General features: G+C 37.6%; 1 protein-coding gene across 1 annotated transcript in view; it reads left to right on the top strand.

The window, feature by feature from the left end:
- The window catches only part of RUNX1T1 (RUNX1 partner transcriptional co-repressor 1), a 128,205-nt gene that overhangs the window by 56,466 nt on the left and 49,611 nt on the right, over positions 1-22,128 (top strand). The window contains 2 exon segments of the mRNA XM_049700240.1: positions 16,522-16,659; positions 18,673-18,914. Of these exon segments, the coding sequence (XP_049556197.1) occupies positions 16,522-16,659; positions 18,673-18,914 (380 nt within the window).

Here is a 22,128-nt window from a genome sequence, read left to right as displayed (position 1 = left end):
ACTTACATACATTTGAATATACATATACAGTTATTTCTTTAGTAAACAGAACTTGAGCTTCTGTCTTTAGGGAGTATTTATTAGCAAGAATTAATTAGGGTACCTTCTCTGAATTACTTTATTAATTTAAATAAGGTCATGGGCCTCCATGAAAAATTGTATTATAACTGAGGTAGAATCTATTAAGAAATAGTAAATGTGAAATTAACCCAACTGTGTAGAATTTATAGACTTGATCTTTTTATATATTGACCATATTAAGTCAAAGAGAAATGTCCATTTAAACACATAACCTTCAGTTCCCATGTGGTGTGTAAATATTATTATATGCAAAGAATTTGCTAATATAATTCATAGGCAGTCCAAACTTGTCTTTGGGAACCCTTCTCTAGACAACTTAGTGAAACTGCTTTAAGTGGAGGGTTCTGTTATGTTGTATGGTGCTCCTTGAACGGTTTATAAAGAATTTGATCATTTATTTGGGAATTTTGCTCTCATGGTGTGCTACTATACTTCTGGATTCTCCCCTGCTAAGTGACCTGTAGGTCTTTTCCTTTCTGTCTGTACTGTGTGTGGACTTCTTTATTACTAAAAGAGCATTTATCCCTTTACTCAGTAAACACTGGTGCTAGGCTCTGCTAGATGATTGGGATACTGAGGTGAATAAGCCACTTTTTCTACCTTTGTGACATGTTCAAGGGTTTTCCTGTGCTACAGCCCCTGTAGAGAACCCTACCTCCTGACTCCTCCCCTCCCCCTTTTGGTTGTCTTGAATCCCAATTTTTTGCTCCTTCAAACTGAAGCTGAACAGCGTTGGTAGACTTCCAAATAGAGCAAAGTATATTTTTACCTTAATTTTTTTCACATTTAGTTTCATTTCTAGAAAAATCTAGGTGTGCTATATTTTATCTAAATTGATTTTAAGGCCCATGGTTATTTTACAAGTAAAAAAGTGCTCCCAGAAAAAAAGTGCTGCCACTAAGCATGAATAATGCTTTGATTCCATGGTTTTAGAGTACTTATCCCAGTTTCAGAGATGATATAAAGAAAAAACAGAGGGGTCTTAGAATTGTTTAAATACAGTGTTAAAACTGAGCAAAAAATTTAAAAGAAAAAGGCTTTTTATAGCATGACTGTTTGACAGTATATTTGAAAGCTCTGCCCCATTGTGAACCACTGATGTAACAGATAGCCACTCTTAATATTTCTGATATAGATCCTTTGTATGCATATCCTTCCAGACTTTTACCTGTGAACACAAATACAGACACATCCATCCATCTATAACTGTCTTAAAATAGTTGTTTTTTTAAACAGGATCTTGCAAAGCATGTATCTTCGTAGTATCTTTCCATGTAAATATACACATCATCATGTTCTACTGTATGGTTCTATTAGAATTTGAATTGCCAAATGTCCATTGTTGGACAGCTAGGTTATTTCCAGTCTTCTTCATTATAAACATCTTTGTACACTTGGTATTATTTACTTAGGATAATTTTTAAAGAGTGGAATTGGTATATTAAAGGATATATATAATTTAAAGGCAGTTGGTACATATTGCCTAATTGTCCTATAGGAAAATGGGTATCATTTTACAAAAGTGTTAAAGTGCCAGTTTGTACTGTAATACTATATTATCATTTTTAAAAATCTGTCAGTCTGTTAGATTAAAGAGTATCTTGTTTTAATAATGTAAAAAAATACTAGTGAGGTTATTTTTTTTCTCCATAGGGTTATAGGTCATTTATTTTTCTTTTGTGCACTTCCTATTCCTGCTGTTTTACAATCTTTTTTTTGATGGGCTTTTTGACTTTTAATTATTGATTCGATGGGGCTATTTATATATTAAGGATATCAATTCATTGTTGTCACATAACAAATATTTGTTCCCTGGGTGTTGCTTGCCTTTTACTTTGTTTATGGTATTTTTTGCTGTACTCAAATTTATTAATAAGTGCCGTTATTGGTTCTGCCTTTCTTATAGCTTAGACTCTCTTTTCCAATCCTAAGAGTAAACAAGTATATACCTATATATTTAGTATTTTTTAAAATTTTTATATTAAAGTTTTATTCATATAGGAAGTGAATGACTTTGTATATGAGACAGGGGTTTACTTCATTTTTTCCAAATTGTTGTCTAGTAGTTCCAAAGAGAGTTCATTGAATTGGTTTATCATTTTCTCACTAATATTAGAAGTCATCTTTCCCATATACTGAATTCTTAGATATATAGTCATTTCTGAGCTTTATATTTTTTCTGCTTTTCAGCTTTTATTTTGCTGAATTATCTGTTTCTATACCAGTAGTACATTGTTCAAATTGTAGTTGTATGGTGCATTTTAACAAATGTTAGATTCAGTTTTCTCATTACATTTCATTTCCTGGTTTTCCTAGCTATTTTCATTTTTATTTCAAATTAACTTTTAAAACATTTGTAAAATTCTGGAAAAAAAATTATTAGTATTTTAGTTGGGATTGCTTTATATTTGATGATTACAGTATATACCAAAGGGGAGTAGAATGGACATCTTGATAATTTAATTTTTTTTTTAAATGGCTTAATACAACAAACTAAGGACCTACTATGTATAAGGTCCTTTTTTAGACATCGGAGATACAGAGTTAAGAGAAGAACCTTCATTCTTTTCCCCGACCGACTTTTAAAATTGTAGAAAGATTTTAAATAGATTATATATTGTAGAAGGATTTTAAGAAGATTTTGTCAAATTCATATTTTAAAAATATTGCTCTGGAGGCAAAGAGGAGAAGATTTGAGCAGAGAGGGACTAGAGGTAAAGAAAACCATTCAGAGGCTCTGTAGGTTCTGAACCCAAGTCAGAGGTTAACTGAGGGTGGATCCTAAAAGTGTCAACATTTAGAAGTGGAATTGATAGGACACTGGGCATGGATTGGATGTGGAAGGAGGATGGTGCAGAGGGAGGAGGCTTAGGGTGATTGTGGCCTTTTGGGCTTGGAGATAGAGATTGAAGTACAGGAGGAGGCACAGATTTCCTCAGGAAGATGTTAGATTTGGTTCTAAATACAGCTGTCAATGGGATATCTGGGTAGAGTTGTTAAGCAAGTAGTTAGATAACTCATCTGTTTCCCAGGAGAGAGCAGAGGGGTTGAAGGCAGTTAAGAAGAGGAGAAGGTGAGACCCTGGCTCGTAGGAGGGGCCAGGGTCTGAGAGAACTCAGTGAAACTCCTAGTGACAACTAGAAGAATGATACTACAGGAGAAAAGGAGTAAGAAGTGGCTGGACAGATCGAAGACTGCTGAGAGCTCAAGTAAGATAAAGATTGATCAATATCTTTTGGATTAACCACAAAAAAGTTTGTACCTATGCTGGAGTGGTTTGAGTGGAATGGTGTTGGCGGAAGCCCCATTGCAGTGGGGATTAAGTATGAATTTGAGAGACTGGTTCTATTATTATCACCATTGTTTTATTATCTCTATCATTGAAGAAATTTTGAAATTCCTTTTAAGGAAACTAAGGAATCCAATTGCTTTGCTCTACTTGTACCTCCACATCTGTATTTTTAAATAGAAAATGTCTTTATCCACAATTTACTTATACTAGGTTCTTAACAGTGTGATAAATTCTGGGACTGAGTTGATATATGATATTGAAATGATATGCTCCCTGCCATTATGGAGCAGTGTCCTTCTGGTAGGGGGTGTTAGACAACAAGTAATTGTACAATTATTTTTAACAGTTTCTGTAAGCTCTGTAAGCAACAGTTAGATGGTACAATAGAGCTTATAACACAGGGGGTGGGGGGGAGGGGTGATCAGGGACACCTTTGAGTAAGTGAATTTGAACCGAGGTGGGTTTTCTTGGCTAAGTGAAAGGCCCTGAGGTGAGGTGAAACTTGCAACTGATTAAACCAATGAGATGTGAGATAAGAGAGGAGAGGTAAGCAGAGACTAAGTCTATCTACTGTTCTAGGTCACTTAAACGGTTTTGGATATTATCTTAAGAGTGATGGTAAACCATTGAAACACTTTAAAGTATTTAGAGTAGTAACTTGATCTGATCATTAGAATATAAAATTCTTGAGGGCAGTGATTTCCGTTTGTTTTATTGCCTTCTCCCTGTTGTATGAAATAGTACCTAGCACTTTGTAGATGGCTCAGATATTTTTGAATAAATGCTTGTTATTTAGACGAGTGAATACATTTGTGTTTGACAAGATTATTCCATCTGTTTTATGGTAAACAGATGGCATTACGGGGTGAGGGGTTGTGAAGATTAGCTCCTGAAAAAGTCCCAGTGAAAGATGGTAGTGCCCGAGGATGGTGATGGAGATGGAGAAACACGTTTAGGAGGGAGAGTAATTTGATGGTGGCACCTGTGGGAGGAGAGGAAGATGTTTAATGTGTTTTATATATGAACAACAGAGTGTTGCAGGAATCCCTCTAAGTCACTATGATGTAATGGAACTTTTTTCCAAATGGTTCTTCCTGTTGTGTTTGGGTTTGCTTTTTGACATTGCCATGCACCTCTAGATTCCTACTTACTCAAGGTTTATCTTATTCTGTTGTGAAGCTCTGTGAATTTGACACAGACTTTTAAAATGTCTCCTGAATCTCCCTCCTATTCTCCATTCTCAGGGCCGCTTGCATGCTGGATGCTGTATCATTTCTTGCCTACACTCTTGGTATCCAGTCCTCTTGCCTTTCTTACCCTATTTATTCTCTGCTCCACATATACCTATAATATAAAAAGGAGTATATAATTCAGCTGCCTAAAAACTCTCTGTACTTTCCCATTTCCTATTACGTGAAGTCTACACTAACGGTACCGATTGGTTATTTTTAAGAGTACATTCAATTAAATTCAACAAATATTCATTTGAGCTTCTGCTATTTGCTTGTCTGTGATTTAGTCACGGGTACATACTCTGCGCACCTTCTTAATTTTCTGCCTAGATTTACTAAGTCTTATCTGGGTAATCATAATTGACTGCAGCTGGATGTGTATGCTGCCATTTTTCTGCGACAGCTCTCAGAGCTGGCTCTATAGCCTTCTTTGTCATTGGCAAATAAGACAAATCTTGATGGAGTAAAAAATTGTGTGTACTTTGAGATTGTTAAAGAGATTGTTAGATCACTATCTAATGATTTTTTTTCACCTTCTGGAATAATCTGCACTTTGGCAGCAGGGTGTTACATAAATGCTGTTCAATTTATGGGCCCTTGGTGATGCCTTTGTCTTTCTCTGCTCTTTATGCAAGCAGGAGTTACTTTTCTATGTATTTAGGAGTTGTGGTTTTTTCCTTAGTGTTTTTATCACAGTCATTCAGCAAACATTCAGCTAGTTGCCTGTGCCAGCCGTTTCAAACTTGTCTTTCTTAAACAAGAGGTCCCTTTTTTCCAAACGAAATCTTAAAATACATTAAATCTTAAAACATATTAATGTGGAACTATGCTGGTTAAAGTACCATAGTTAACCCCAGGCTGCTTGATATCCCCTTGGTGGCTCCAGGAGCTACCTCCAGGAAGTGGTTATTAGACTCTGAAGCAGAAGCACTGGAGTGAAGGTAATAACAGATGTGGGCGAGATGACATTTCTAAGGAGCTTATACATACAATTAACGCCTGGAGTCTGCCAGTATTCATAAGACCCACATTCCTTTCCACACTTTATGAAATTAGTAATTGATTTTTCTAACTAGAACCACCATTTGGGTACTTATTAATGTTTATAGTGCTTTCTCTTGGTGGGCTTCAGGTCATCTTTGTCAAAAATGAGTGAACTGGTTTAGACTATGTTGGGCCTCTACTCCATTTAAATGAGTGTGTGCTTTCAGCATGTCTCCTGTCTGCTTACTCATCCTCTGGCCCACTCTGGGTAACCATAGAGTTACTAATATGTCTCTGCCTGTTTTGTCAGAAACTCGCTTTACTTTTTTCCTTGCTTTTACTTTCTGTATTCATTCATTCAGCAAGCCTTTATCAAGTGCCTACCGTTTCAGGCACTCTTCTAAATGCTGTGGAAGCTGGAGTTAACAAAATAGGTCAAAATTTTCTGCATTTGTGAAGCTGACACTGTGATTGGGGGAACATTCAAAAACAAGATAAATATTTCAAGTACTAGCTACTTAAGTGCTATAGAGGAAGTGAAGGGAAATTCATTGTCCCTATAAGAGATGACACAAGATTTTTGAAGTTATTTTTCTAGAAATTGTGATAGATTAGTATGGATTTACCTTCTTCTTTTGCCATCTTCCATCTTAACTCATGCTCTTTAAAGGCATGATGTCCTGCTTTAGGCAGTCATCCCTGTTTCTGGACCAGCTGCTGACTCAGCTGCTGACCAGCTTGTTCCAGGACTGAACCCTTGGCATTGTTCTCATTAGCATAGTTATCCCAATGTTTACTGATTACTTGGACTGAGCGACTTATTCTCCTGCTTCCTCAGAGCTCACTTATCTTAGTCATTGGGTTTCAAACTTTTATTTTTCCTTTTACCCATCAAATGAAATCATATGCAGAAGCTCAACCTAGAAAACAAGTGAAACATCTGAATGGGAATGGGAGGTGTTTAGGATGAGGCCAAAGGCACTCCTTCCCCCCATCCCCACACTTTCAGGCTGCATGGACACTTCCATGGACTCCTCCCACGGAGCTTTTGTTTTTTTTCTTGTTTTTTTTTTTTTAACATCTTTACTGGAGTATAATTGCTTTACAATGGTGTGTTAGTTTCTGCTTTATAACAAAGTGAATCAGTTATACATATACATATGTTCCCATATCTCTTCCCTCTTGCATCTCCCTCCCTCCCACCCTCCCTATCCCACCCCTCCAGGCGGTCACAAAGCACCGAGCTGATCTCCCTGTGCTATGTGGATGCTTCCCACTAGCTATCTATTTTACGTTTGGTAGTGTATATATGTCCATGCCTCTCTCTTGCTTTGTCACAGCTTACCCTTCCCCCTCCCCATATCCTCAAGTCCATTCTCTAGTAGGTCTGTGTCTTTATTCCTGTCTTACCCCTAGGTTCTTCATGACATTTTTTTCCCTTAAATTCCGTATATATGTGTTAGCATACGGTATTTGTCTTTCTCTTTCTGACTTACCTCACTCTGTATGACAGACTCTAGGTCTATCCACCTCTGTGTAGCATTTCAGAGCCATTATTTGATTACGGTGTTGTCCTTTTATGATGACAGAAATACTCTATAACTGGGCTTTCTAGTATGGTAGCCATGTCACCATGGCTGTTGAGCACTTGAACGGTGGCTAGTGTGACTGAGGATCTAAATTTTAAATTTTATTTAGTTTTAATTAATTAAAATTTAAATGGTCACATGTGGCTAGTACAGTAGTTTCGGAAGGTGCAGTTCTAGTATAATGCAGTCTCTAGATTTAATATTTACTGAATGTTTCTTTATTTCAGTTTTCTAGACCTTATGTAAAATAGTATTAGTTTTAGATGATAATGAACTCTGAGAAGACCTGGAGTAAGTTCTAGCTTGTAACCTCGAACAAATTATCCACCCTCTCTGGTCCTCACTTCCTTTATATAAGGAGGTCAAATTTGTAGTCCTTTCATAGTGAGATTTTAAAGTGAGATAAAGCATGCAGGGCATTTGGCATGGTGCCTAATGCCTGATTTTAGGTGATTTATCCTAAGGGTTTTCGTGGGTTTTTTTTTTCCTTGTAAAAATAAAACATGTTTATTGCATAACTTTAAATAAAAGAAAGATAACAGAAACTAAAAATAATCTATAATCCTACCAATCCATAGACAAGCAACAGGAAAACTTTGAAATGTGGAAAAAATTGGTTTTGGTTCATAATATTTTTTTTTCTTTGTTTTGAATGTACATATGTATGATGTATGACTACGCTGATACTATTATTGTAAAAAAGGGAGCTTTTCAGACTATGTCATACGTGTATAAATTGCCTTACAAATCTCCTTTTCTAATATAAAAGGTTTTAGGAAATATATTGTGATTGCTGAAAGGCATTTTAAAACTGGTGAACTCAATAATCCAGTTCAAAGATTTATATTTGGTTACTTAATGTAGAAATTCATTTTAGGATTTTTTTTAAGGATGGAAAAAAAGATGTAGATGATTGTATCTTAAGGTAAATCTGTCATGTCTCTTGAAAGTTCTAGTGTTTCAAAATTGTGACTAAAGGCATGCCTTATTGTTACCTGAAAACTGGGTTCCCCTCTTGGTGGGTGTTCCAAAGACACAACCAAGCCAAAGATCGGGAAAAGGAAGGATTTATTACTTGCAGCAAGTAAGGAGAACACTGGAGATCCTTCCCGAAGCAGTGTCTCCCCAACAGCAAAACTGGGGGAGTTTTAAGCTACATGCATATTCATGATGGGGCTTGAGCAGAGGAGAATTCTACATAGAATTGGGGCAGAGCGTGACAGAAACTAAGCTTTAGTTGATTGAAGTCACGAGGGTCAGAAAAGGTCAACGTCATCTTTCTTTAGGTTCTGGGGTCTTACCTTACCATCCTCCACCTGGATTGGAGGCCTTAGTTCCTGTAAAACAACTCCAAGATATGTATAAGATGGTTATGTATATCCCTTGAGGAGAAACTAGGACTCTGATTTATTGCTGAACTATTGTTTCTTGACTGCTTTTTCCTCTGTTCCTGCATTCCTTTGTTCCCTTAAAATCATTAATTACTGAGACCTATTCAGGGACAAGCATTGTGGCCAGGCTTAGATCACAAAATGGTTTGGGTCTAAAATGGCTTCTCTTATGTCAAAAAGCTACATCTGGTTCTTTTTCTCCAAGGACACCCTACCCCATCTGCCTACATTATGACATTATAGCAATATATATTCATTTAAAATATTAAATGTATTGAGCACCTTCTATGTGTCAAGCACTGTGCCAAGTGCTGGGGCTATAACAGCAAATCATATGTCATAATTTCCCTTAAGTAAATTATGAACTAGTGGGAGAGACTGACGTTGGTTCTAAGTACAGTGTGATCAGTGCTGTAAGAGGAACTAGAGAGTGAAATAGGGAAATGTGGGGGAGTTTGGGACAGCCTGAGATGGGAGGGTTGTTGTTTCTGGCTGAAGTGACACCCAGATGGAGTTTTAAAGGAATGATGGACTTAACGAGGCAGTGGTGGGGTGAAGAGTATTTCAGGAAAGGGATGCAATGCAGTGGAACCCTGTGTGACCCAGGGGCATTTGGAGAGCCATAGTAGTTCAGTAAAGAGTTACTGAATGCATGGGGGTGGATGGGAACCAGATGAGTCACAAAGGTCTTTCTGTGCCCTACTAAGACACAAGGATTTTATGCTTAGCATTATGAAAGGTCTTTGGAGAATGGATCAGAGATGAATAGTCAGATCCGGGAGTCCATTCAATGGATTGTTGATCAGGCCAGGTGAGAGATGATGGATGATGAGGGTTTGAATTCAGGCTGTTGAAATGAGTCGTATTCTAGATATTTGGTTCCAGAACTTGGAAAGGATATTAGGGCTAGAGTTATAGGTACAAGTTATCTACATAATGGCCATGGTGTAACTATCCCAGCACCAATGAATCACTAAGGAAAAGGTATAGAGTGACACTTTGAAGAGGAACATTGGGGGAAAATAACAGTAATTATCACAGAGGTGAAGAAGGGTGAACCCATAAAAGAGACTGAGAAGGAGCAGGAAGGCCTAAGAAAAATGAGGAGAGTGTTAGAATAGTGGTATCCTGGGAACAATATGTTTCAGGAAGGAGGAAGTCCTGAACAGTGTCAGCTGCTACAAAGATGCCAGATAAAGGAGACAAGTGTTTCTTGTATTAATAATGAAGAAACAATTTAGAAGAGTTTCAAGTGGGAGTTAAGAGAATACATCCATGCTACATTCCAGGCTTATTTTAGTCAGGATTCTTTGGTTTTGAGTGAAAAGTCAACTCAAATTAGGTTTTAGGCAAAGTAGGGACTGATTGGCTAGGATTGTTTGGAAGACCCAAATTGTAGGAATTTTAGAGATGCAGCTGGTGCCTAGGATCCAGCAGAATGAGGAACTTTACTACAAAGCACTATAAGGATGATCTCTTGCCACTTCTTTGCTTCTTTCTGCCTGTTAGGTGCCTTCTTTTTCAACACAGAGCTGCTCTCTGGACTTGGAGGGCAGTAGACAGTGCGGTTTTCCTTGGGAAACAATCCTTGGGATTGTTTTCCTTTCCTGAGATTGCCCATCTTGGACTAAGCATTGTGCCTGGACCAGCCACTGGTATCTTGGGTACAAGGTCATGAAAGAACATGGTGGTGCCCAAGGTAGTTATGAAATTAGAGGGTATGGCAAGTCCCTGTACTGGGAGGGAAACTTGCTAGGCATAAAGTCTTATAGGTGTCCCCTCCAAGTACACGTAAGGTGGAATGGGAAATAAGGAAAGTGAGTGTAGATTACTCTTTCAAGAACCTGAGCTGTGAAAGAGAGTGTTTTGATGATAACTAAACAGGGAAATTTGGACATTTTGTAGGGCATTTTGTAACCAAATCATTGATGGAGATTTAGTAATGAGGATTGAAAATGTATTTGAAAACAAGAGGTAGATATTAATTTTAATGTTTATGGAAAAAAATTTCTGTGCAGACATATTCTTGTGGACATAGAAATTTATGTGGACAGAGGAAGTCTAGTGGTCACTTTATTGTCAGATATATTTTCTCTGGGTAGTCTTCTTTATGTTTTTTTTTTTTTTTTTTTTTTTTTTTGCGGTACGCGGGCCTCTCACTGTTGTGGCCTCTCCCGTTGCGGAGCACAGGCTCCGGGCACGCAGGCTCAGTGGCCATGGCTCACGGGCCCAGCCGCTCCGCGGCATGTGGGATCTTCCCGGACCAGGGCACGAACCCGCGTCCCCTGCATCGGCAGGTGGACTCTCAACCACTGCGCCACCAGGGAAGCCCTGGGTAGTCTCCTTTATGTTTGAGATGATCATAAGCCATATCTGGGAAAAGAAACCAGAGAATATTAGAGTTTGCGAAAGATCCTTGAGGTCATGTATTCCAGGATGCTTAGTTTTATACATGATAAGTAGACTCCAAAGAAGTGAAGGAATCACTTATAGATACAATAGTGCCTATCAGAAGAAGAAGGGCTATTTTCTTCTTGGGTCTCTGTTTAGAGAGTGAGGAAGTCTTTCCTAGAACCTTTTCCATAGACCTCCCTTCATGACCCATTGCCCAGAACTGGAGCACAACACTCACCTCTGAAACCTGTTGCTGATAAGGGGAATGTGATAACCTGATTAATGTAAAACAAGGAGAACCTGCCCCCCCAAATTTTGTACCTGAACAAAATTAGAGCTCTTCAGCAGGAAGACAGGGATAAGGGCTGTTGAGTAGGCACTCAACAGTATCTGTGACATAAGCTAAGCTGAAGAGCATATATTTCGTTCTGTGGTCAGTGGGACACTCCCTAAGGTTTTAAATCAGGGGGTAGGTCAGATCAGATTTGTATTTCAGATATAGCAATCTTCATATAACACCTGTGATAAGACATGAGGTGACAACTGATTCTTACCTGAAACCACATAGTGAGTTGGTTGCACAGTTGAACTGAATTTTGGATTTTCAGTATCTTCTCATATTACCTGTATTCTATTTCCTCATGTATTTATATGCTGTTGATGGTTCTGTTTGTCTTTTGCCTTGAGATTAAGGTTGCTATCTTTGAACTGGTTGTAATATAGGGAATATAGGGAATGGATTTGTAAAAATTAGGAATGTAACCATGCTTCTAGTGAAAACCATGGTTGTGTTTATTTTTTTAATGTCTTCCTAAGGAGGCGGTTAAAAAAATTGCTATCAAGTTGCTTAATATTTTCACTGGTTGGGGTGTTAGAGTGTATAATACACATTCACATATACAGCTATTGTACAGATGGGCTGTGATAAATGCTAAAAGAGAGGCAGAGGAAACCTGATGTGGTTGACACCTGGGGCAACTGGGAAAAGCTGTAAGAGGATGTGGAATCTATAATGGGCAGTGAATAATGTATAAGATGGGACAAGTTCCTCTAGATAAAGGAAACAACAGCATGATAAAGGCAGAAAAGCCTAGGAGTAATGTCAGGGTGCCCTATATAGACAGCATAGAATTGGGGGAAAGACACTGGAAATAAACCCATAAATGGATCGTGAAGTGGAAGGTCAAAGAGAACGGAGCTCACACGTGTTGGTACCTAATATGAGTAGGCGCTGTGGTGCCGTCCTGATGAGGTAGAGGACTGTATCCTCATTCCTATGAGGGACTGAGGCTCAGGGTAACTCACTTGCCTGAGGGCCCACTACTGATGGTCAGGAGTCTACATTTGCAACCAAGTCTGACTTAACTTGGAAGTTCTCCTGTTATTGCTAAATATCCTTCCCACTGTATCAGTACATCCAGCTTAAAATGTTAGTATTTGACTTTTATTCTTTGGCATTGTTGAATGGTTCTGAGCAGGATTGAATGTTACCAGAGGTGTTTTTCAGGGAAATGAGGTGGTGGTGTTGTGAAGGCTGGATGGCTACCTTTCCAGTCTGCAGACAGTTGCTTGTAACATCTCACACCCAATCACTGGAGTCACTAAATGACTCAATTGTCAGAAATGTATTTGCCAAATTTTCCAGAGAAATAAAAATCAAATTCTGTACCAGTTTTGTTCCTCCTGCCTCTCCATTAATAGTACTGTGGTTCCACCTGGGCTTAATCCTCTTTAGTGCATACCATCTAGCTTTTGTAACGCACACTTATTCAAATAAGACTAACTCTGGACTAACTACTAATTGACCAAAAAGTTCCTCAACCCATAACACCTATGAAACCAAGATATTTCTTCTATTATAATTGACATGATGAACTCTGATAGAAAATGTCGTGCCATTCATTATACCAATACTGAAATCTTTTTACACCAATCATCTCTAGAATGGTATGTAAACAAGGGAAATATAGAATGCCTATTCTTCATACCTTAAAAACACATCTGGAACTATTTGAACTAACTAAAAGTAAAATAAGTGCCATGGCAGATTATGCCATACCTTTTCACATAAAACAACAACAACAAAAAGGGAAATGGAAAACATACCACTTCTAGAAGGCCCTGACATTGAATTGGATATTGAAATGGTATCGGTAATGTATTTATATATGCCACATTTTCTTCCATGCATCAGCCGTCTTTGGTACATATGTGTTGGATATTTGCCATGGGAGTTGAAAACTTACCACATAGGGAAGATCTTGTTTAGAAGTGGTGTGAATCATTAAGGTAGAAGTAAAGTCAGTTCTTTTAAAACAAATAATTCCCTGATCTGATAATTTTTTTTCTTTCTTTTTTTTTTTATTTTGTGTCAGTCTTTCAGTAAATGTCAGCTTTCCCCTACACCAACTAAAAACAGAGATTACATGCAAGAATGGTATAATTTTCATGAACTTAAAAAATTACATGAGAAATATTATAACTTAATATTGGTTTTACTATATCCTCTAATTTGAAATGGAGTGAAATGCTTCTATGGTTGAATCATAGCTCTTTTGCTGTTTGCTATAGAAGTTTCAAGAATATATATTTCAAAATGTTTTTTTTTTTTTATTAATCCAAAACAAATGCAACAGAACGCAGCATACTTGAAACACATTTTCTGAATTTATCTTAAATCTCTCTACTCCAGAGCGTTTTTGTGTGTGTATGGCTTAGGCTTGGCTGGTTATTTCATCATCTATTTCAATCCTGGATTGATTGCACTGAACAGCACAGAATGAGTTACATATGGTCCCACTTTGTCTAAGTTTGTAGGACCTCTGGGTTGGAACTCCATTTCATCAGAGTGAAGCTAGCCATCACAGAAATGTGGCTAATGTCAAAATCTTAAATACATACACGTATACATGTATTCCAGAGAGAATGTGTATACCCCTGTTAGAAGTAGTGGTGTTTTGCTATTCATTGGCTCAGTGGTTATTGCTCCTAAAATATTGACAACATCTCAGGAATTTAAAAAAGTTGTTCATCTACGTTTTATAATAATTGTTGTTGGTATTATTATTATTAAATTCTGGATAGGAATCATGTTACACAAGTGGACCAAGACAGGTATTCAAAAGGTATTCAAATTAAAATTATGAATATATCAAAAATATTTCTAAAATTGGGCAGAGGAAGACAGAAGAAATACAAACTATCTTAAAAGAGTCTGAAGAGGAAACCCACTGTCAACTTTATGGTTTATTATTCCCTTTTTCCTTAGTGTGGGGCTACTGGAAAAAGAGTAATGAAAAGCGTGTTTAAGATACATTTCCAAGTTTAGGTATTGCTCAAGAATTGCATCAAGTAAGGTAGGGCCTGTGCCCACCAAGGCTCAGCTTTTGGCGGTGGTGAAACTGTCCAGGATAACTTTCTCCCTTTCCAAGCTCTTTTCTCCCTGCTGTTTGGTCTGTTCCCTCTTTCTCACCCTTTCCTTCTATTGCTCGATATACTTATTTCTTTCTTTCTCTGTTATTCCCACTTCCCCTTCCCCCTCCTGCTCTTCCTTTCTCTCTCTGCAACCACGTGCTTCAAATCTGTGGGTCTGGACTGCCTTCGCTAACAGCTCCATGTGAGTGTTAGCAGAATGAAAACCAGATGGACCAGCAGTTCCCACTGTTATCTCCCAGCTGACTCTGGCAAGCCTCCCTTTATCCCTCCTTCCTTGGCATGAGGGAAATATTTGCCTTTATTTAGGGAGACTTGTATTTGCTGCTGTACCTCTTCCCTCAGCTGCAACACAAGTGGAAAGCTATTTATTCCCTTGTTGCTGAGGTTGGTTGAGGTGAGTAAATGGTGCAATGAATTTTACTATCAAAGAAGTGGTTTTAAACCTGCCTAACTTCTGCATTTCTCTACAACAAGTTATTCACTGGTACTCGTTAAGTGTTCTGGAATAGCAATATGAGGTCAAAATTTTAACAATACGATAAAGGTAGAGACACTCTCCATGCATCTTCACAATCATCTCACTCAGAACGCTTAATTCACAATAGGGACAGTCATTGTTATTCAGCCAGCAGTAGAGACTAAGAAATAGAGACCCTGATACTGGTCACTGGATCATCATTCACAGTGCTCTTATTAGAATGATTATTATTTTCATTCTTCCCTAATACGGTGTCAACGCTATTTCAACTTTCAAAAGTTGTGTTCTATTGCAACCCAAGTCTTATGAAATTGCTTTGAATAAAGGGGAGGTAGATTTGGAATTGTCATAGTAGTAATTTGGGCTTTTCATTTTAATAATTGACAAGTAATTTTGAGAGTTTTTCACTATGGTGATCATAATGTTTTAAGAGACCCATTCTTTATTAATAGTCTGTGTTACGTTACTTTTCAAAAACTCCAAATGGGAGATACCTGTGCCTGAGGCCACAAGAGGCGCCTCGGATATTTTTTGGGGTGTGTGTGTGCATGTGTACACATGTTTGTAGAAAATTGGATCTAAACAAACAAATGAAAACTTTTTTTTTTTTTTTAACTGGAGATCTGTTTCTTTGAGTAGATCAGATTGAGAAAAAAGTTTAAAATTCCAAGGGAAAAGTATACTTAGTATAAAACAGTCCTGAAGTGCAAATGTTCATTATTGGGTAATGAGGAAATTTCTCCTTGTCACATACTCATGAAAAAATATTAGAAAGATCTTTAGTTCTCAATTTGGGACTTTTCCATTCTTACTCTGCCTGAGATTATTAATTGAAGTATTGGTTTTTTATGTTTTATTTTATTTCTTTATTTTTAAAATTATTTATTTATGGCTGCATTGGGTCTTCGTTGCTGCACACGGGCTTTTCTCTAATTGCAGCGAGTGGGGGCTACTCTTTGCTGCGGTGCACGGACTTCTCAGGTTTCATATTTTTTAAATGGTGGATCATAAACTCACAAGTTCTAAGTCAATAATAACTTCACTTCGTTTTGTGACATTTATGTAGTGGTGATTTTTCAAACAGGTCAGAAAAGAAATTGAAGTGAGAGGTTATGTCTGGGAGACATAGCCTGCTTCATCTGTTAGGCTAGAAAACTAAGCATGGAAAGGGGATGGTAGGTGTTACAAAAAAGTCATTGCAAAACACCAACTTCTAACAGTATCCCACCTGCATAACAGCCTAAGATTTGTGTTATTTCTGAGCTGTCTGAGGGGTTCATTACCGTCCCACTTCCTCATCTATTTTTTACCTCTTGCTAATGTTGGCTTCAGCTTCAAGCGAAGTTGTGCTGTTGCATATAACGCTACCAAGGTAGCATCTGTCTAAGCCAGAAATAACAATAAGATGTAAAATTACCCAGTTAGAAATGAGGTCCTGCCATCTGTGCTACACCTTCTTAAGTGGGGTTTGGATGATAAAGTCTTGATTTAAGCTTCAGTAGATAAGCCTATTTTACTGATAGAAGATGTTGGATTTCTTACCTTGCTTGTAAAAAAGATGAACCTGTCTTATAAAACTGAGGTACCAAAAAAACCCTAAGGTGCTTAAGGAGTAAAATAACATGATCATGGTGGCATCCTCCAGATCGGACTGAGAAGCACTCCACGATGCCAGACTCACCTGTGGATGTGAAGACCCCGTCTAGGCTGACTCCTCCCACGATGCCACCTCCCCCAACAACTCAAGGAGCTCCCAGAACCAGTTCATTTACACCAACAACGTGTAAGTAGGCATTTCTGCATTTGCTGTTTCCATTTTCAAGTTCAAATTAAATTTTTTTCTGCAAATAAAAATTAAGGGACAGTAAGATCCAGCATCAATGTATTATGCAGAAGTGAAGCCCCACCCCCTCCACACAAATAATTTGCATGCTAGTGAGTAGGTATTGAGCACAGAATTATCATATCTTGGGTAAAATTTGTATGACTGCCAGTATTTGCCTGCCTTTTCATTATTGTTTCAAAGTTGTAGTCTTCTGTGATTTCAGTGAATGAAGAACACTGCCTTTGGTCTGTAACTCATCATTACCACGTTAACTTCTCCTTTGACTTAATGAGGAGCTCCTTATTTTAGTTTGTTCATTTTGACTTGGAACATGTTAATATGCTATAATTATTTCCAGGTTACTTCTGATCTTCTAATCCACTTTCTTCTGTTATTTACAAGTAATGTTAAAATCTAACATTCTTAAGTTAAAAGAGGGATCATTCTATGCAACAGTTGCATACAGAAAACTTTCTGAAATAAGGAGCATCTTTCTTGTCTTGAACTTGTCAGACATTTATTAAATATTTATTCCATTTCAACTTGGCTCTAGACTTGTGTTCTGAATCAGTGGAGTGTATTGCTTTTTGTGTCATCCAAGGAAAGGACAGAATATTCTGATAGAATAGCAACTTCCCTTTTTTCCTGTATATTTTAATAGGAATAGCAGATAGCTTTGTTTTCATCCATCTGAAAGTCCTGGTTAAAATATCATCAAAGATTTGTGAAACTAATAAATGCCGTTGGTTTCAGATAATACTATTTACAGACTGTGTGCCCTGAAATCTGTATATGAATGAAAAATAACTAATAGGCAAAAATAGATCCTTGGGATTATAAGGGTTCGGCAAAACACACATCCAGGCTATTTATGCAGTGTTGCGCTGCCTTTTATAAGACCTTTCCAAACATGTAAGGAGCAGGGGCCTGCAACAGTGCCAAGTTGTAACCCTGTCATCTTGTATTTGGTTTGTTGTTACCCAAAGCCACAATGATAGGCATATGCCTCCTCTGAGAGGTCCTAGTGAGATGTCATTTCTTGACAGGTTGCTTTGGTACTCATTTGGGAGGAGACCACTTTATTTTCTTGAACCTTTTAAGAATAATAAGGTGCTTAAAACATCTTCAAACTATTGTTGGAGGTAGTTTATCAAAATTATATTTAAAAGATGGGTTTGATAAAGATCTAACATGGTAAAGTCAACATTTTCTTTGGTGAGAAATGTGCAAAATTTTCTAGCCTAGTTCTTACGGATTATCACCTTGACGTTCAAATAAATTTTATCAAATGAATTTACGAAGTTACCACCAATCCATGCTGTTAGTTGGACTGAGATATCCCCTTTCGATTTCTAGAAATAACTCTTTGATAATTACCGTATGCATTTTGGCTTCTTACATAAAATTGGTGTTTTCCTTAAAGAAGTGGTTAAGAAATATGAGGGGGAGAAAATAGCCTTCTAATTGGGTGGTATAAGGTTAAAACTTGAAAGTCGTATTTCTATAAACACAGCTGTCAGTTGTGTGTACAAAACATGATTAAAAATGTCCAGTGATAAATTTAGTCTCCACCAAATGTCCATTTTCTCTAGGGGAGCAGTTTAGAAAGGAATAGTTCTGTTATATTGATGTAAGCCTGGGACAAAAGGCTGACATCCAAAATGCTGTTTGTTCTGTGTTTGCATATGTGTGCATGGGAGGCAGGGCTGTCCCTGTGCTCCAGCCGGCTCCCATTTCTTATCAGCTTCTGTGCAGGATATCCTCATGTGGTGTGAGGAGTCCACCCATTTAGTTATGGAGTACCTGAGCCTCTGGTAATCCTGTGAAGTCAAAGCATTTTACCAAAAAGGCCCAACAGCTTTTAAATTACCAAATTCACTAGATTGGAAGGGAAGGATACTTAGTTGTAATTTCCTTGTGCATGTTCTCTGTAAGTTTATTTTTTCTTTCTGATTTTGTGCCCTCTGACAGTAACTAATGGCACGAGCCATTCACCCACAGCCTTGAATGGCGCCCCCTCACCGCCCAATGGCTTTAGCAATGGGCCTTCCTCTTCTTCCTCTTCTTCTCTGGCTAATCAACAGCTGCCCCCAGCCTGTGGCGCCAGGCAGCTCAGTAAGCTGAAACGGTTCCTCACTACCTTGCAGCAGTTTGGCAATGACATTTCACCGGAAATAGGAGAGAGAGTCCGCACCCTCGTACTAGGACTGGTGGTAAGCAAATGGAAATCGGCCCAGTTTGGGTTACCAGGGAGAGTGTGGGGGAGATTCAAAATACAGATTCCATTCTCACAGGTATTTTGTTTCTACACCTGGAGATTGCATGCAAGTCTGATGATTCTGTAGTAACAAGGGTTTCAGTTCTGCATTATGTATTGACCCCACCATGATTTCTTTTCCTATTGATATTTAGCTAATGAAGATGTGGTTGTACAAATTTATCATTACCTTGGCCATAAATGTGTGTGTGCATAAAATTTAATAAGTATATCCTCCTGGCATGGCTAGTGTCTTTTCAACAATGACAGAATATTTTTGTTATGTTAATGGTTTGCTTAATCTAATTGGGTGCTTATTTTAACTTAGTTGCTTTGGGGGGTTTTTATTATCAGCCTAGATGAGCAAGAATTTATAACAAGTAACACATTATTCTTTTATGTTTTCATTTTTAAGGCTAATAGCATTGAATTTTTTGTGTGTGGTAAAATACATGACATAAAATTTACCATTTTAACCATTTCTGAGTGTACAGTTCAGTGGCATTAAGTACATCCACATTGTTGTATAACCATCACTACTATCCACTTCCAGAGCTTTTTCATCACCCCAAACTGAAACTACCCATAAAACAATAATACCCTGATTTCTTCATCCCTTAACCCCTTATAACCGTTTACTGCTTTTTTTAAAAAAAAACAAAACAGTTTTTTGCTATAGGTAGAATTACACAAACCGTTAGTTTGAGAACAGAAGTGTTGATTTTGGCACATTATATTAAAGTCTGTACATTGTCACACTGGAAATTAGAGCATATTTCCTTTTCTTGCATTCTAAATCACTTTTACATGTCCTGTGACTTTCTTTATGAATAGAGGATTTTCATTTAGGAAGGTGATTTTCCCATAGCAAACTGAGTCATAGAGAAGCTCTGAGTCACATATTCAGGCCTTTTATCATCCAGGCTTACAATGGAACTGAAATTCATACGATAGGCAGCAGTTTCCTTTTTCTCGATATAATCATTTATTTTTATTACATGGACTTATCATGGGCAAAGCCATAGCAGTTGTGTTTTACAAAAGAAGTCCTAGAAGTAAAAGTCTGGGTGAGAGTTTAGTGCCGTAGACATGCTTCAGATCATAGTATCTCACATTTGACAGAGATTTTGCAATTCAGTTTTTAACCCTTACCTCCCTCTCCCCCACACTTTAAGAACAAGAAGCTTTCACATTTCTCATAATCCATCAGCTTCCTCTGACAAATTTGTATTCCTCTGGAATACAAATCACCTTGTATTCCTCTGACAGGAAGGTGATTTTGGCATGGTGTGTCAGCATACTGCAGTTACTTTTGTCAGTCACTTATCTTTTCCTTTTTATTTGTTCTTGAGTTTTGCATAAAGCGTTTTTGACACATAAATAGGTTACATCATAGAACCACAAAGTAAATCCAAAGCAGTAATTGTATCAAGTGAGTGATGAAATGTTGTTACTAGTAAAAAATGTTTATTTTAAAACTGCTTTATAAATTTGATATGTTCTTTAACTGCGGTTTCTATAACTTCAAATATAGAAAAATTTGGTAGCTTTAAGTAGATTTTTCCCACATATTAAGTGGAATACTTTTGAGGGCAATACTTTTTTAAGGTTTTACTTATCTAAAGACTTTATCAAGATAAGTTGGGGAAAACATTAATTTTTTTTTTTTTTTTTTGCGGTACGCGGGCCTCTCACTGTTGAGGCCTCTCCCGTTGTGGAGCACAGGCTCCGGAAGCACAGGCTCAGCAGCCATGGCTCACGGGCCCAGCCGCTCCATGGCACGTGGGATCTTCCTGGACCGGGGCACGAACCCACGTCCCCTGCATTGGCAGGCAGACTTTCAACCACTGCGCCTCCAGGGAAGCCCAAAAACATTAATTAATAGTGCTAGGCATATATTCAGCAGGCAGTGAACATTTGTCAAAAGATGAATGAATAGAGAATGATTTTGTTTTGAGCATTTGACTGCAAGCTTTTACACATGTCATTTTATTTATACACATTTTACGTGTGGGGAAACTGAGGCTTACAGAAGAAAAATATTCTAGGCCACCCCATTGGTAGTGACAGGCCTATGATTTGAACTCAGGTAGTAATTGTAATGAATCACATTATACTGTTATTTAGATGGAGTTAAGAAAAGTGTTAATAAGAACTGTTTTAATGTGCAAAACACAACTGGTATGGCTTTAGAAAATGGAGCCAGAGAAACAAAATGAAAGATTAAAAAATGGACTCTCTGACCCTTATTGTTACAGATGGGAAGTTAGTGTTTATTCATAGTTTCAAGGGAAGATGTTTCAAGTTTGGGGGTATAAAAAACTTAGAACTTGGTGCCCCCATACTTTATCATAAAAGGAAAAGGAACTTGCATTAAAAACTAGATGGAGCAATATTCTAAAGTTGTTAGGTCACAAATACCCCAAGTTTGTCAGGTGTGAGGATAATTGACGGGTTGAAAAATTTGACACTGAAGTTTACAGTTGCGATTCTGCATAAGGACTGAGGAAAATGAACCAAATGTTGAGTCAATATGGTTAACTGACTCAGCACCTTTATAGTAGGTTGGTTGTCTATTAAATAGATGCTTTTATCAATGCACATTACCTATTGTAGGATACAAACCCTGAGTATTGAGGGCTTCTTTTTATGGGGTAGGTTAGGAGTGAATTCGACTCATTATGTGTAGTCTCTTTTGGGTTGAGCAATACACATTGCCTCTAGGATAAATGGATTATCTTTGATAACTGGGGAATTTTTTTCACCCTGTAAGACTCAGTGACTCAGAGGAAGGCTCAGACCTTTTCTTTGGCCTCATTAACACAGCCAACTTAGCTGTTCATCCTGAGCAAAGATGCTCTGGTAAGCAAAGAAAGGATGTAAGATGGAAAGACAGAAGGAGAAGGGTATTTCCATCAGCAGGAACAGTGACGTGACATGTGGGACAAATTGAGAGATTCTAACACTTGCCTTTGGCCTTTAATTGATCTGTTGTGCTTTTAAATACATCCAAATGTGTTTGTTTTCCATAAAGATAATGTTAGAAGTTTCTTCATAATTCCAGGGACTTCTCTGACAATTAAACTATGCTGAGTTTAATATTTGAGAATATGCACATTATTCTCAAAGTACCAAATTTAATGTGTTTCATTTTCAGATGCAATTTTTAG

This window comes from Orcinus orca, chromosome 17, assembly GCF_937001465.1.
Source record: "Orcinus orca chromosome 17, mOrcOrc1.1, whole genome shotgun sequence".
Taxonomy (NCBI): domain Eukaryota; kingdom Metazoa; phylum Chordata; class Mammalia; order Artiodactyla; family Delphinidae; genus Orcinus; species Orcinus orca.
Note: the sequence above shows the minus strand (reverse complement) of the source record. Positions and strands in the feature narration are given on the sequence as shown.